Source organism: Lates calcarifer, linkage group LG6 (assembly GCF_001640805.2).
Source record: "Lates calcarifer isolate ASB-BC8 linkage group LG6, TLL_Latcal_v3, whole genome shotgun sequence".
In the NCBI taxonomy this organism is placed as follows: domain Eukaryota; kingdom Metazoa; phylum Chordata; class Actinopteri; family Centropomidae; genus Lates; species Lates calcarifer.
This window is the reverse complement of record NC_066838.1, coordinates 5,877,579-5,892,532: the sequence shown is the minus strand read 5'-3', so window position 1 is coordinate 5,892,532 and position 14,954 is coordinate 5,877,579. Positions and strand designations below refer to the sequence as shown.

General features: G+C 41.5%; 1 protein-coding gene across 1 annotated transcript; it reads left to right on the top strand.

Annotated features, from left to right (window-relative positions):
* The first annotated feature begins 4,931 nt into the window (after positions 1–4,931).
* Positions 4,932–13,754, top strand: vwa1 (von Willebrand factor A domain containing 1). Its single transcript, XM_018675258.2, has 6 exons — positions 4,932–5,329; positions 7,940–8,497; positions 10,017–10,340; positions 10,431–10,706; positions 11,025–11,300; positions 12,735–13,754. Exons 1-6 carry the CDS (start codon positions 5,245–5,247, stop codon positions 12,761–12,763), a joined length of 1,548 nt encoding a protein of 515 aa, XP_018530774.1. The 5' UTR covers positions 4,932–5,244; the 3' UTR covers positions 12,764–13,754.
* Positions 13,755–14,954: the final 1,200 nt, after the last annotated feature.

Sequence of the window (14,954 nt, the reverse complement as noted above, 5' to 3'; positions counted from 1 at the left end):
TGAATAGAAATATGACCAGAAAACACGAGGCAGGAAACCGAGGGAACTTTAGTAGAGTCCTTGTGATGTGAATACAGACACAAACACACTTCAGCACAGCATTGGACTGTGGTTGTCTGTGTGTGTGAGAAACGCCTGTTACATCCAGCCAACTGCAGTCTACCATCCTCCTTCCCACAGGCTGCACGAATGCAGCCAGGCCTCGGAGAACTCTGACATGGATGAGTCACTGCCACTGACCTTTCTCATGTGGTTTCTGAATAAGTGGGACTTTAGTATTTCTCGGTTTATAGCAAGCATTAAAGGTTCTTTCAGCAGTTTGTACTTTTGGATGGAAGTCCTTCATTTATTGAGTACAAGAGAGCACTTGGGGGCACCCCGAGGCTGCGAATGGTATTTCCTTTTTATTTTGCTGAACTACACTCTACAATGCACAATTCTTAGTTCTCACTTGCTCTATTTAGAAATTTTGGAAACAACCAGTAGAGCCTTTCCAGAAGACTTCTGGCTCATTAGGGGTAAAGTTTCTCGCATGCCTCTGGAGTCAGACCTCTCAGTGCTTTTAAAATTTCCCTAACATGCTCTTTCTGTTAGCTCCTTCATAAATCATGGGACTTTACCTCGGGTGGTAGATGTAATCAAATATTTGAACCTGCCCGCCATCTTTTCAGAGTCTGTCCAACTTGCCCGGTTTGTGTTCATTCTGAGCCAAAAAGATGAGTACGCTTGTCCTCCATCTATAAATGTGCCGCTCCTGCCAATCTTCCACACAATAAAACCATTGTCTGAGCAGACCTCTCCAGAGGAGCTGAGCCAGCTATAGAGAGAACCTTCATCGGCGCAACTTGGCAGAACCAGAGGCAGTCTGTGACATTTTACTGTGGAAACTTGCAGTGGGTGTTGGCCTCACCAGTGTGGAGACTCACTGGCTGTCGATTATTGCAAAACAGATGTTCTAACTAGCAGGATGGTTCTAGTTCTACCCAGTTTTACTCTGAGACAGTGTGCAGACATGGGTGCTTCTGTTCAAAGTTGAATACACACTTTGATTTATTCAGTGAAATGTGGTCCTGACCCGAGCTGCACAGTTGCTTGTGTTTAGTGTAACTTGTCATATTTGTTTAAGAAAGGCAAAGACTGAGCATTCCCCTGAATATAGTCAGGCCTTGGATTCTTGGAAATAGAGTCAGATAACAGTTTCATCTAGAGGCATCCTCCTCCTGTTGAACCAACATTTTATTCTGATTCATTTTATAAAACAAAAGAAAATGCTCCAAAACATAAAAGCTTAGGAAATCTCTTCACAGATGCTATTTTAAAAGACCCACATTGGACATACACAGGAAGCTGATCAGTGGAGGCAGGAAAGTACCATTGACGCAGGACTGGAGGGGTCAGTGTTGCTCAGGAAGGCAGTGGGCACTTGGCTTATTTCTGGTCTTCTCCACATCCCAGTGATGGGAAGTCCCTCTGACTTCCCTGTCTGTATTTTTAGTTTAATGGCTTTTATCTATGTGTTGTGTCAAAATCTTCCATGCGGGAGGTCAAAAGCATTTTTGGCTCTGCTTTTAAGCTGCCTCCATTTGCTTGAAAGGGCCTAAAGTAAATTCTGATAAATATTTTGTCTGCATTTCACTCTTATCCACCATCCCTTGGATTTATCAATTTTTTTCCATCACTTCCATACCTGCATCAACCTTATTCCTCTCCCCAATCTCTCTCTGTTTCATCCAGCCTCTCCTCCTTCATTTTTTTATGTCACTGTTTATGATGCTGTTTATTTTGCTGAGAGAGAGAGAGAGAGAGGCAAAATTTCTGTTTTTCTTCCTCAAATCTGCACAAAAACCATGGTTTGCTATAAACCAGACCTCAAATACCGTAGTCTGGCAGAAAGGAGGAAAACACTGGCAAATATAGATCTGTGGAATTCACTCGACCACTGACAGTGGCATTCCAATACGTAGCCAAAAACTCTGCAGCCAAAATTTTAATGGGTAATTACAACTAGGCTGCTATTATGGGCCAAAGTTATAAGCGACAGTATAAGAGGCAGTAACTCAGGCTGCTTAAAGAGAGTTTCAGGCTAAAGCCCTTTCCCAAAGGATGTGTTGTTTTTTTTTTCTCTATTTCCATGTTCACACACCCTCAATACTGTGATCAACAAGATGTAGTAAACTTTTCCATTGCCTCAATGACATCTTACTGTTTTCACCTCTCCTCCCGTTCCTCCCAGTCCCTCTGCTGCTGCTGCCTTGCCCAGAGCTCAAAGGTCAACTTTACTGTGCTGTTGAGCTTCTTCCCTCTAAAAAAGAACTTTTAGCTGTCATCCCACCAGAACTGTGATGGTATGTGAAAATGAGCAGAAACAGATCACCGCTTCAGGTTGCATAATCTGACATACTGATTGAGACAGTGAAGACAGCGTGCTGACGTGAGGCTGTGTTGGGTGGAAACAGCTGGCAATGTCTGTGGATTTCAGCGCAGTGTCAAATACGAGTGCTTGACACAAGTCAGTCAGCTGCATGTAATCTGTCATTGCACAATCTATGCAGTGTTTGGCATACTGAAATACACAGAGAGACATGTTCACGTGAGTGCACTTGCTCAGTGAAACAATATACACTCAAAGCGTGCTCTGTGCACATGCATGTTCAGATATTTACTGCTCTCACGCACACACCAGCGCCAAGTTGCTCCAGGTGGGGGTATACTGCGTGTATCTAAGTGATTTACAGCTCACTGACTTGAGTGCAAAAAAAGCACAGGAAGAGAACTCCCATGTGGAGTAATATCTAAACAGCATTGTGCTGTTGTCCATGAGCTTTGGGGGCCACAAATGTGCATGTGAGAACTTGCTCAGCCCTGGAGGGGAGGTACACAAAAACCACAGGGAAATTAATGTTGCATGTCTGTTGTGCAGTAGCAGCAGGGTGCAAATGGACTGTGATGCAGCAGGGAACTTGGCTTTCCAGACATTCAGAGTTCAATCTTAGTAACAGAGCATAAAATACAACTTACAGTTACCGGACGTGGACCTAAACTGTCATGGCTGCCAAAGTTGTTCTTGTAAGCACACCTAAATGACTCACCAGCCATATAATTAAGTGTTTGTACCTATCTAAAGCTCATTATATGTAGTTTTCCATGTGGGTGATTAAAATGAAATACAGGTCAGACAGAGTTACCATAATGCTTCCAAATCAGTAACTGCTCTGTAGTGGTGGTGTTTAGTTACTAGGTGTGTATTGGGAAGGGTGTGTTTATTGTCAATGTCTCAGCTGGAACAATAGAAGTATTTGGACATGATGTGTCACAGAGGAATCCAGACCTTTGTTCAGTCCCACTTGAATTCCTACATCCTCACACATCCATTTATTCCCTCCTACCCCCTTTGCTCCTTTTTTGTTTTTGTCTCATACACAAACACACTCATATGTGCACACACGTGCACATACACACTCATACAGAGCATCAAAGCTCTTTAATGCAGCCCCATGTTAAACTAGCCCTTCACTTCACTTTCTACTTGTGAATCTACTTAACTTTATTTTTGCTGAGTGGTTGACCTCAGAGAATAGCCAACATGCAAAGCTGTTGACCTTTTTCCGCTCTGAGACTATGTGCTGTATAATTTCAAAGATGCACTCCCAGTGGTTTAAATGCTGCAAGTATTTGTGGTCTCTCTTGGTGAACCAGAGGTTCCTTAATCTCTTGGATAGCTGAAATTCTTGGTTGTTTTCACCATGAGAAATATTCAGAAAATAAATCAAGGGTAAAGGTAAAAGGTATAGTCTCTGAAGACTATCCCGGGGTGTACAAAAGATATCAAGAGGGCACAAAAGAGTTTGTGAGCAAAAAATGTAAAGTTAGTTTTTCATGAGTTCCTCATTTAAAGTCCTGGTAATGGGATAACTTGAAGGTTTAAATCTAATTCTGGCTCAGATTCAAGGAGTTGATGCCTGGATGGTGAAAATAGCCCTATTTACTATTCTGAGTTACTGGGGAGACTGAAGAGAGAAGGGAGGTACACAAGACAGTGAGATGTGTCATGTCAAGCAGAAGTAATCAGAGGGAAGTTAAAGCAACTTTACCTTCAAAATAAAGACATCGCTTTGTTGGTCGTGTCACTGAAGGCTTTTTCTGACTGTTCTTGTCTGTTGTTCCCTGTTTTAAAAACAGTTCTGCCACTTTTTGGTGATGTGGTGCCACTGTTTGTGATTAAGTGTCTATTTCAGAGCTATGGGAGACTGGGTTTGGTCAGCAATGGAGCTAGTTTGCACACAGTTATTTTCTGGTCCTTTGAAGGTCACAGAAACAAAAATGGAACATCAAAATATTTGCTTTCATGACCAGCATTCATCTATTATTTTAAAGCATCTGAGAGTCACTAACTTTTTTAGTGAGGGTAACAGTGTTAGAGTGGGTTGTGCTTTTTACTTATTAACTTACGTAAATATTCATTTAACAATTTAATATGAATGTATTATAATATATAAAATAATAATATTAACACACTGAAATGTGCCATTCTTTTGATGCTTAAAGACTATTAAGATAATTCCTCAGTGCATTTGTTTTAGTAAAATTTTGAATGCAGGACTTTTACTTTTTAAAAACCCACAATGTGGTATTACCGTTTTCACTTAGGCTACTTTATTTTGTAAAGATTTTAATATCTCCACCTCTGACTACATTCTGAGGTTTATTTCTAGTCTATTCTAGAAGCCTAGTTTTAATCTAAAACACGCAACTTGCTTAATATTAGTAACCAAAGTGTTAGCTCGGCGTAGTCATATATATATATATATATATATATAAAACGAAGTTCGTGTGTATATTGCGTATTTTGAAATTAGCCTAAACAAATTCGTCTTATTTTGAAAGGTTTGCCAGGCACGCCTGTCCGCGTGCTTGACGCTCTTGTTCTGAGCGCAAGCAGCAGAGCGCATTTACATTGACGAGGAGCGTCCCGACTTTACGCACACACCAAGTTTTGAGTGTAGTTAGAAGTTGAACTTCCAGAGTCTGCAGTTAGCGTGTGGTTGCTTATGTTCAACGAAGAAGAAAGAGAAGAAGTGAAATAGAAAGCTGGACTGGATGCGACTCTGATAAATTATGCCTCTGAGTGTGATTTACTGAGTGGGAGTGCGCTCCTCTGGGCTGTGGTGGATATATGGTTGACTCAAACATCCACAACATATGTGATACAATTTGCTTCGGTGGAACTATTTCATAATTATTGTGATGGAGAAGCGCGTGCTTTTGACATGGATTCTGTCTTGTTTACTCCTGCGGCCGTCGGCCCCGCAGAACCCCGCACCTGCAGGAGGTAAGATCCCTCAGATGGATTTAGGCAATACATTTAATATGGAATCCGATTTTGTTAGGGCATGGAAATCAGTTTGGAGGCCGTCACTGTAGGTATTCAACAAAACCCAAGCCTAGCAAAATACAACTTCATATCTGAATTTTCAGGACGACTAATCACTGTTAAAGTCAGACTGTGGCGAGCTAAGAAGTACCTACAATAAGCACTCGGTACACAAGTTTTTAAAGTGTGATTAAAGGCATTGGTGGCATATAAAGACCTGCCAAGGGGGAAGTGATGCTGCTGCAGGAGGTGGAGGGACAGGGCTCTGAGCTCAGGGTGGATCAGGGTGGGGTTGATATTTGTTGTCAGTGAAATGACATGACTCTAGGTACTGATATGTCAATTGAAGAAATCCCACAGCCTGGGGCAGTGATTCCCACAACGAGGGGCCAAACAGGGACCACCCAGGCATTCAGTACAAGGTTTCAGTTGCTATCCATATAACACCATTAAAAAAAAAGAAAGAAAAGAAGAAGAATTTTGGGGAGGAGGTGGGGTTGAATTCCCAGATATTGTCAGCTGATGAAAACTACCATGGGGCAGACAAAGCAGTCTCTAGATGAACTGGATGAATTATTATTTCATTCATTAACTTAATGATCAATTGATAAAAGAGAACTGAGGTCAAGAGTGACAGCTCTGATCTACTGATCTGATTCAGTTTTCCATATCTACACTACAATGTAAATCATGTACTAAATATATGTGATAAAAACCTCATTTTAGAGAATGACTGACACTGAGACACCCTTCAGTGAGTACAGGATGGTTTTGAAGCCGACACACATTTCCATCAGTTCTGATCAGTGACTAAAGATGAGTTTTTATGACCTCGACAACAAAAGAAATGTTGATCAGCTTTTTATAGCTATGCTTTTGCGTGCTGTGGTAAAGCTCATGAAGTGTCTAAGAGGCTAAAATTGGTGCTGTTGACACCGACGAGTCTGTTAGTATGAGCAGATCTTTATGACTGCGTTAACATAGTAGTGAGTGAGATGCTGTCACTTTGCTATTTCCATTAATAGGGACCTGGTGAGACTGAACCAACTTAGATTACAGTTATTTGGCTTTTTATAAGTGCATTGCTGTCATCCTTGTTTAATAAAGATCTTCCCGCAACCTACACCCACAGAAAAAGAGAAAACATTTTGACAGATTATTACAATGCTTAATTATGCTTAATTTCTATGCATCAAGGCCTCAAAACACGTATTGTTGAGGCTTAACTGTGCATTCATGAGTGTTAGACTCACACAGTGGGGGTGCCCATATGGTCAACAGGTTGTGAGACCTGCTCTGCTCCCGCAGTGTTTCTCTGCGGCCATGTGAGGTTTTCCTCTTCATTTTTCCACCATCACATCACTAAAGTGCTAATAGTCCACCGATAAATCTGATTTATCTGGTGCACGATAACCACAGGCTGCATTTAAACACGTCCGGTCAAGCCCGCTATCTCCAGACGTCAACATGTGGTAAAGACATACCTGCAGAAAGGTGGAGGTAAGGGGCTGTGATACGAAGCAGCCCCTTCGCTCCAAAGTCCAAACAACAAGAGAGATGTAAAGAATTCTTTAGGTTGATGGAGAGAAAGGCAGCGAGCGTGCACACTCGCATGTGTGTGTGTGTGCCTGTTTGATTTGCGTGTGTATACTGTACATGCCTCACTGCCTTCTCAGCTTTCAACACTCCTGAGTCTTATCAGCACCTCATCTCATCTGTTAAACATTCAAATATTAAATGGAAAGGAGGCATCCAAAGAAAAAAAGAGTTTCCAAAAAGTGTCAAGGTGTCTGAGTCGGTGCCTGTGCAGCAACCTCAGTATTCTAAGTTATTGTTTTTCTTTTTCCCCTAAGCCTTGCGCTGAGATTTTAACAGTGGGTGTTTTTTCTCTAATGACTACACCATCTAAAGATCTGCAATTAGTGTAAATGTTGCTTTTAGATTCTGTCTCTGTTGCTGCTCCTTCTTTCTCTCTTTCTCTCTGCTCTGTATATGGCCATCCAACATTCCTCTTCGTCTCTCACATGGAACTGCCAGTACACCCCCCAGCCCCCCACCCCACTCAGCCTCACTCTGCTCCTTTTAACGCCTTTTATTTTCCCTTATCCCACCTCCTTTCTCCACTCCCTCTCTACCACTAATACCCAGCAGCTACTGTTTTCCCTCCCTCCCGTCTTTCACTCCGGGCATTCACTTTTAACTTTGCTTCTGTTATAAAATATGGAAAATTAGGGGGGAAAACATCCTCTCCCTGGCCGAATGCATAACTTCCTTTTATCATCCTCTTCTGAAGCTATCATAAGGCTGGCATCAGTTTGTATTTCCTTTATTTGTTTCATTTCTTCTTATCTACACAGTAATTACTTGACTCTGACTTTCTGCTGCTTTCATGTTAACAATGTCCCTATAAAAGTTTTGTGACTGTGTTGTTCCAAGAGAGTGGATGGATAAAGGGAGGGAGTTTCCACATGTGTGTGAGTAAAAAAGTAATGAAAGTTGTTTCATTAGCATCATAAGATAATATAGATTCCCTTTGACTCTTGATAATTGAATATTTTTTCTCCACAGTGCTGAACTGCTGCGAGGGTGATGTCCTCTTCGTGTTGGACTCCTCTGGGAGCGTGTCGTCCTACGAGCACTCCCGCATGCTCACCTTCCTGTCTGAGCTCCTCCTCCCCTTCTCGCTGGGAGAGGACCAGGTGAGGGTAGGGCTTCTGCAGGTGGGCACCAACCCACGCCTCGAGTTCGGCTTTGACACCTTTAGCACCCAAAGTGGCCTCCAGGGGGCTTTGAGGAACATCAAACCTCTCAAGGGGGATACCAACACTGTGGAGGCACTGAGAATGGCGAAGGAGCGGGTGCTGAGACCAGGGACAGCGGACGGGGCCCGGGCGGGGCTGCCCAGGGTGCTGGTGTGGTTGACGGATGGGGTAAAACCAGGGGATGTGCTTGGACCAATGGCCGAGCTGCGGGAGGAGGGCGTGGCCGTGCTGGTGGTCTCCACTGGGCACGGAAACTATCAAGTGCTGAGGCAGGTGGTGAGCCCGCCTGTGGAAGAGCACCTGTACTTTGTGGACATCGATGATATGAATATCATCACAGAGGACCTGCGGGACGCCATAATTGGTGAGTGGGGGAATCTTTTGAAGTTTCAGGTTGGAGGCTGGAGCGTGCCACCAAAATTATTATTGTTTTTTCAGTGATTACTAATAATCAAACAATAAAGGGTGAATTCATATCTTAAAAGGCTCATAAATATAAGTGGCACGCTGCCTATATGTGTTTAAATTAAAGCTTTCACATTTCATTTGTCTCCTGCTTCAACATTGAACCTATGTTATGATAGAGTACCAAAGGTAATACTTTTGGTCTATACCTAAATGTGTTTTGTATTGCAACATTTAATGCAAATTTAGTTAATCAGTTCATGATTTTTTAAATAAACTGTATCAACAATTGAACACGTGTTGTGAAAGGAGCTGCTCATACCCACAGAGAATTATCACTTTACATTCTAGGAAGACATTAAGTAAATATTATTGTATCAAATCAAATTTCTGCTGAATTTCCCCACAATACAATATATATCTTTAGGTGTCTTGCCCTTTGAAAATGCACCTTTAAAAAGACTCAACAGCAGTGTTTTTAGAAGCAACGTCCTGGTTATGTTGGATAATCCACAGACCTCACAGTGAGGTCTCTGAGCAGAACAAACAGAATTCCATTAACCTCCATTGTATGAGGATGGTGGCAGGAATTTCACGGACAAATATCTAAAAACTGCAGCAAATAAACAGGAAACTATATACACATCTAGATACGACTGGAAGTAAGTGAGAAATATATTTTTATAATTTGGCCAGAGTAACTCAGAGCTGGACAGAAAAAGTGTGTTAGCTTTTAAAAACACCCTCCATTCAGACAGCTACAATCACACTAGTTGCCTTCCACTCATACGCAGATGTATTACGTGTCTCTGTGCTTCTCCCTAATTCCACGCATGCTCCAGAAGACAGTGAGACTAAATAGGAAGCTGGGACACTGAGAGTGTCTTTGTGCATGTGAAAGGGTTGCTGTAATGAGATAGGCCGGTCTATTAATGGATTAATGATTCAGTTTCCCTCGCTGTATCTTGCAACACTACAGTATGCCAGACATGATACATATATATACGTATTTATATTAATAGACCAGGGGGATCGCCCACTTCTCTGTCCAGATTAGGTGTCTGCGTAACACTCACATGGGACACCTCAGCAATTATACAGTATATACTGCAGCTGTAAGACATGATGCATAGTATAAATAAGGCTTGTGGACAACAAGGAGAAATGCACCAGTCCTTGCTGAGTGCCTAACACAGATATCTATGCCTCTGCGGCATTTCTTATTTTGCTGCAGGGCCTCACTGGCTTGGCTATTTCAAGTTGTCTTATTGTAGGGGTTATGAATCTGTTTAGAAACCCAAGTCTGGCTGTCTACGTGGGTGGCTGTCTGAAGCCAAGGCATTTTTAGCACTCTGTGCTCATCTTCTGTGTCACCATCCTTTCCCTGTCTCTTTGCAAAATTGTAACTTATTCCTTAATCCTGACAGACCTGTGTGCACATACAGTAACTTCGTTCTTCTTCATCCTGCCTCCAACAGAGATCATTCGAGCTGAACGAATCCAGGTCCGTGACGTCTCCACCAATTCTGCCACACTCCAGTGGCGGCCTGTTCTCTCCGGTTTGACAGGGCACTATGAAATCCGCTTTGGTCCGGTTCTGACGGGAGGTGGCGAAGGAGGTGGAGCTGGGACCAGTCCAAGCACCGGTGGTGGTCAATACCAGAGACTTATCCAATCTGCCGAGTCCAGCACTGCGAGGCTGACAGGCCTGAAGCCTGACACCACCTACACTGCCACACTGATCCCAGAGTCCAACGAACAAGCATTTAACACACTCTCTACCACCTTCACAACAAAGCCAGGTTTGTTTCATATTCTCTTCACACATTGTGTCATAACCCTGTGCAACTGTGCACTTGATTTATACTCAATATTTTCTTCCCACACACCAGAGGTGCTAAGCCCAGCTGTGGTAACCATCTCTGAGTCGGGACAAACCAGCGTTCAGGTGAGTTGGGGTCCTCTTCAGCCAGAGAAGGTGACAAGTTACTACATCGAATACGCTGCCCTGCCCAGAGGCAAGCTCCATGCTGTCACAGTTGGCAGAACACAAAACTCCACTCTCCTCAGAGACCTCCAACCAGATACCACTTACTTGGTCACTGTTACCGCCCGGCACACCTCGGGCAAGGAGAAGGCCATGTCTGTCAAAGTGTGCACTCAGGAAGGTGAGAAATATGAAGAAAATGCAGTCAAACATGGTAATCAAGGATCCATTTACTGAACACTAATCCTCTTCCTGCACAGCATAGTCCTTTCTGCATCTTAAATTTCAGATAATTACAAGCAGTTCCATTCAGGTTTGTCTACTCTAAGGGCAGCTCGGAGCTGTTAGTAGAGCATTTCTCTACTGTACAGGCTGTATAAAAGCATTTCTCTTAACCTTTAGCTTCTTCTGTATTACACTTCTTTATTTACATTCTCTCCTTTAAAATTCTTCTCTCAGTTTGAAATATGACTAGCCTCTCTGTGGTCTCCATTTCCAGTGACTCCAGCCCTGGCAGACCTCCAGCTGACCACAGTGGGCAGTGACGCAGTGCAGGTCAACTGGAAGGGCAGTGTGACAGGTCTGAGGGGCTACTGGCTCACCTGGGAGGGTCAGCAAAGCTCTGTCCCCGGCCAGCGCTCCTCTCTCTACTTGCCACCTGACTCTTTGTCAACACGCCTCACACACCTCCCCCCATCAGCTAGAGTGTGTGTTTCACCCATTTACCGGACGGCGCGAGGGGAGGGACTGTGCTGCACGGCACAGTTTCATTCAGGTGAGTGGTGACAGGGTATGCAGCCATTTCACATAAAGCTTTAGAGTTCGTTGGATTAATATTTAGAGGAGTCATTTGACAGTTTGAGAAATATGCTTATTCTCTTTCATTCCAACAGTTTAGCACTTAGTATGAGGTGAGGGCCAAGAGGAAATTAGCCTAGCTTAGCATAAAAACTGGAGGAACAACACCAAGTCTGGCCCTTTCCCAAGTTCAAAAATCCACCTTTCAAACACACTAATTATTATAACATAGCTTTGTTTAATTTATATACCAAAAACTATGCAAAAATATACTATTTTTGGCCTTAGATGTGTGGTCTAATTATGTCTTGATGAACAATGATAAACTGTTTGTCATGAAATAGTTATGCTATGGAGCTCCCACCAAAACCACATATTTGTTTTCTTAACATTTCTGTGAGATCCTTTTATTTTACAGTTAAATAGAAAATTCTCTTATCTTTGGAGTAAACAGGCCAGCAGTTTCCACTCTTTAAGTTAATCTCTTTCTGGCTCCAGAAAGAGAAAGTTTGATATTTTGGGATACATACTTATTTGCTTTACTTGTGAGAGTTAGATGACAAAATTGATGCTATTCTCAGATGCCTGGCAGCCAGTGTAAAACCACTGGTCCCAACCAAGAAATAATGTAAATAATGTGGAAAATAATAATAAAATAATGTGATTTGTTGATTTTACATTTGTGTCTCTGTGAATTAAATGGAACAAAACACAAAAGTAACACAAAAGGGTGAGCTTTAGAGGTGCTGGTTGGTGGATTTTGTTACCTTTGGACAGAGTCAGGCTAGCTGCTTGCCCGTTAGCAAGCTGTTGGTGTTAGGTTCATTTTTAGCATTCAGACACCAGAGTGGTATCAATCTTCAACTATTGGCAAGAACGCAAATGAGTGAATTTCCCAAACTGTCAAATATTGTCTTCATCACACAGCTAAGAGAGTGGCATTGATCTTCCTAATCTATCTCAAAAAAAATGTCAGATTGTTCCTTTAAAGTCTCAGCTTTCTCAGTCAACAGTTTTTATTGTGTCTTCTTTCTAGAGGTGGAATAACCACTAAAGTGATATTGTTAATATTTCATTGCTGTGAGCACCACAAATTCACTTCTATTGTGTTGGGGTGGAGGCAGAAATCACAGAGACAGATAACTCAAATAAACTTGTCTGCATGTCCAGATACCACTAGAAGTATGTGAGAAAAAATATGTGTTTTTGTATTTTGAGTAAACTGCCACTTTAAATTATAACACGTTTATGTTGGACTGAATGAATAGCTCCACATTAATCCCATCTGTTGTCTGATGGTAGTCGCCATGGATACACGAAAATTCATAGCGTAACACTCTGACTTTTGGCCAGAATTTGAAATCTATAAATGTGAATGTCTGAGCTACTGTTTTCTTCCCCTGCCCTTTAGATGCATTAGCATATGGCAACCAGTTATAGCACCTCTGAACTGCAAGTGTACCTTACCAAACATGGAGGGATGTTGCTGAGAAGAATGCTGACTTTCATCCATAATTCTTTTCCGTGCCTCTCCCCTCTGTGGACATCATCCAGGAGAGATGTGTGGTTTGGCTCACTGAGCACTAACTTATGAGGAAACCATAGACACTTAAGAGTGGTCTGGGACAATATGGCTACATGTTGACTGCGACACAGAGGACTATTTGCTTTTCCATTTCTACTGTCTCATCTGGTTTACACCTGTAATCAGTGTATAATGCTTCAGTTTAAATATGTAAACTTAATACTTTTCTGGTCTGTTTTGCTTATACAGAGCAGGGCATGCTGGGAACGTTGGATGTCTTATGTGACTTGTTTTGTAGAATGGCTTTGCACCATATGTGGGCCTCGTGCCCAAATCACCCCCCCAGTCATGCTAACTCACAGAGAACATCTGATTTACATTTATAGTAAATACTTATGACTTGTACTTAAGTGACTTCTCTTTCAGCACATGCTTGAAAATATTGGATACTTATGTGTGCGCACTGGAGTGCAAGAAGGGAACATTAACATGCGGTCCCTAATAACAGGATCTTCAGGATTGCTTTGAACTTTCAAGAAATTACGAACAGACCAGCCATATGCCCTGAAACTATGAAGATGCTGCATATAATACAGATGTTTGTAACTGAGACTAGCCCTGTATTGGTCTCTGGATATAGATCCATCATTCATATTTATTAATCAAGAATCATGTTAGTATGAGAATTAATAGCGTACAGTATTTACAGACATGTTGTTTACATATTAAGACTGTTACCTTTTTTAAGCAGGTCTTTGCTGCCCCCTACTGAATGGATCCATATGGGCCTACAGCAGATCTTTCACTGTTATCTTCTCAGAGCAAATGTATTGTTTTATGTTTGCTGACCACTATTGAAATTTAACAAGAGCTTGCAATAAAGTCCTTTTGTTTATATTAATTGAATTTTTTTGTTAAAGGAAAATCTTGTATTGTGAACTGAGACTAGGGCTAAATATCCTGACGTGGACACTCCCCTGACTTAACATGTCAAAGTCAGGTTACAAGTCTTGAGGGAAGTGCCCCTATAAATCACTTCATGATACAACTGTACCTCGAAGGTTCGATTTTCATCCAAAAAAAATAATATTCATGAGTTTCTTTTAGTCTTTTAGTGTTTGCCTTTATAATTTCTTCCAAATCCAAGGAAACACCTACAGGTTTTGTCTGGTAAAAGATATTAGTAATTTCCAAATACAGTCTATATGATGTGGTGGGATACCACATATTAAAAACTACAGTAGTTTTTTGTTCCTTTCCTTCTCTTTTATTCAATCAGTTCATGTGTTAATAGGGTCTGGCTTTTCTATACTCAAAATACAAAAAGAAAAAAAAATCTATAATTTTTGCTCAATAATTGTGGACTCCACAAACCCAGTATGACACAAAGCTGAGGATGTAGGAAATTTTATAGTTAACATAGTCGACAATATATCGATCCATTCATCCAGTAACAGAACACTGCTGGGCAATACCACAACATATAAATCAGTGTGCCAACTTGTCCAGAGACATTTGAATTAATTTGAATTAATTAAAGTCCCCTTGGTGCTATGTGGACTCTGTGAGGGATTTTCAATGGTATAGTTCTCAATCTCACTTAGACAGTAGAGAGTCTGAGTTTTATTTTTTAACTCTTTGAACAGTATCACATGAAAGTGAAATTATTATTATTATTATTAACAAGTTTTGGAGGAAAAATGATAATGCCACAATGATGATAGAGAAGTTGACTTATTACTTTACTTTAGGAGGCACTCCTCCACCCTACAGCTCTACACCTTTCAAGTCCATATCCCCAAAGAAGGGGAATCAAACATTAAATGCAAGGTAATAAAAATACATATCTGGTAAACCCAAACCCATCTTTTATGGTTAATCCTAGGTGTTTTTTGGCATGCTCGCTCTATGTATAACTGATTTTACTTATTAGGTACACACTGGTTGTTATAGCTATTAAATAACATAATAGGAAACTATTCTGTATCAAGTCTTCCCCCTGCAGGTCAAAGAAAGAACATTCAACTGTCAACCAGAGTATTAACTGTGACTGAGTTTGTTATCATTTTAAAAACATTGGTGGTTAATTTACCTTTTCTGTGTTAA

Coding starts and splice junctions, on each gene's coding strand:
- vwa1 (XM_018675258.2), top strand. CDS start 5,245: ATGGAGAAGCGCGTGCTTTTGACATGGATTCTGTCTTGTTTACTCCTG. Junction 5,330..7,939: donor GAACCCCGCACCTGCAGGAG/GTAAGATCCCTC, acceptor TTTTCTCCACAG/TGCTGAACTGCTGCGAGGGT. Junction 8,498..10,016: donor CCTGCGGGACGCCATAATTG/GTGAGTGGGGGA, acceptor TGCCTCCAACAG/AGATCATTCGAGCTGAACGA.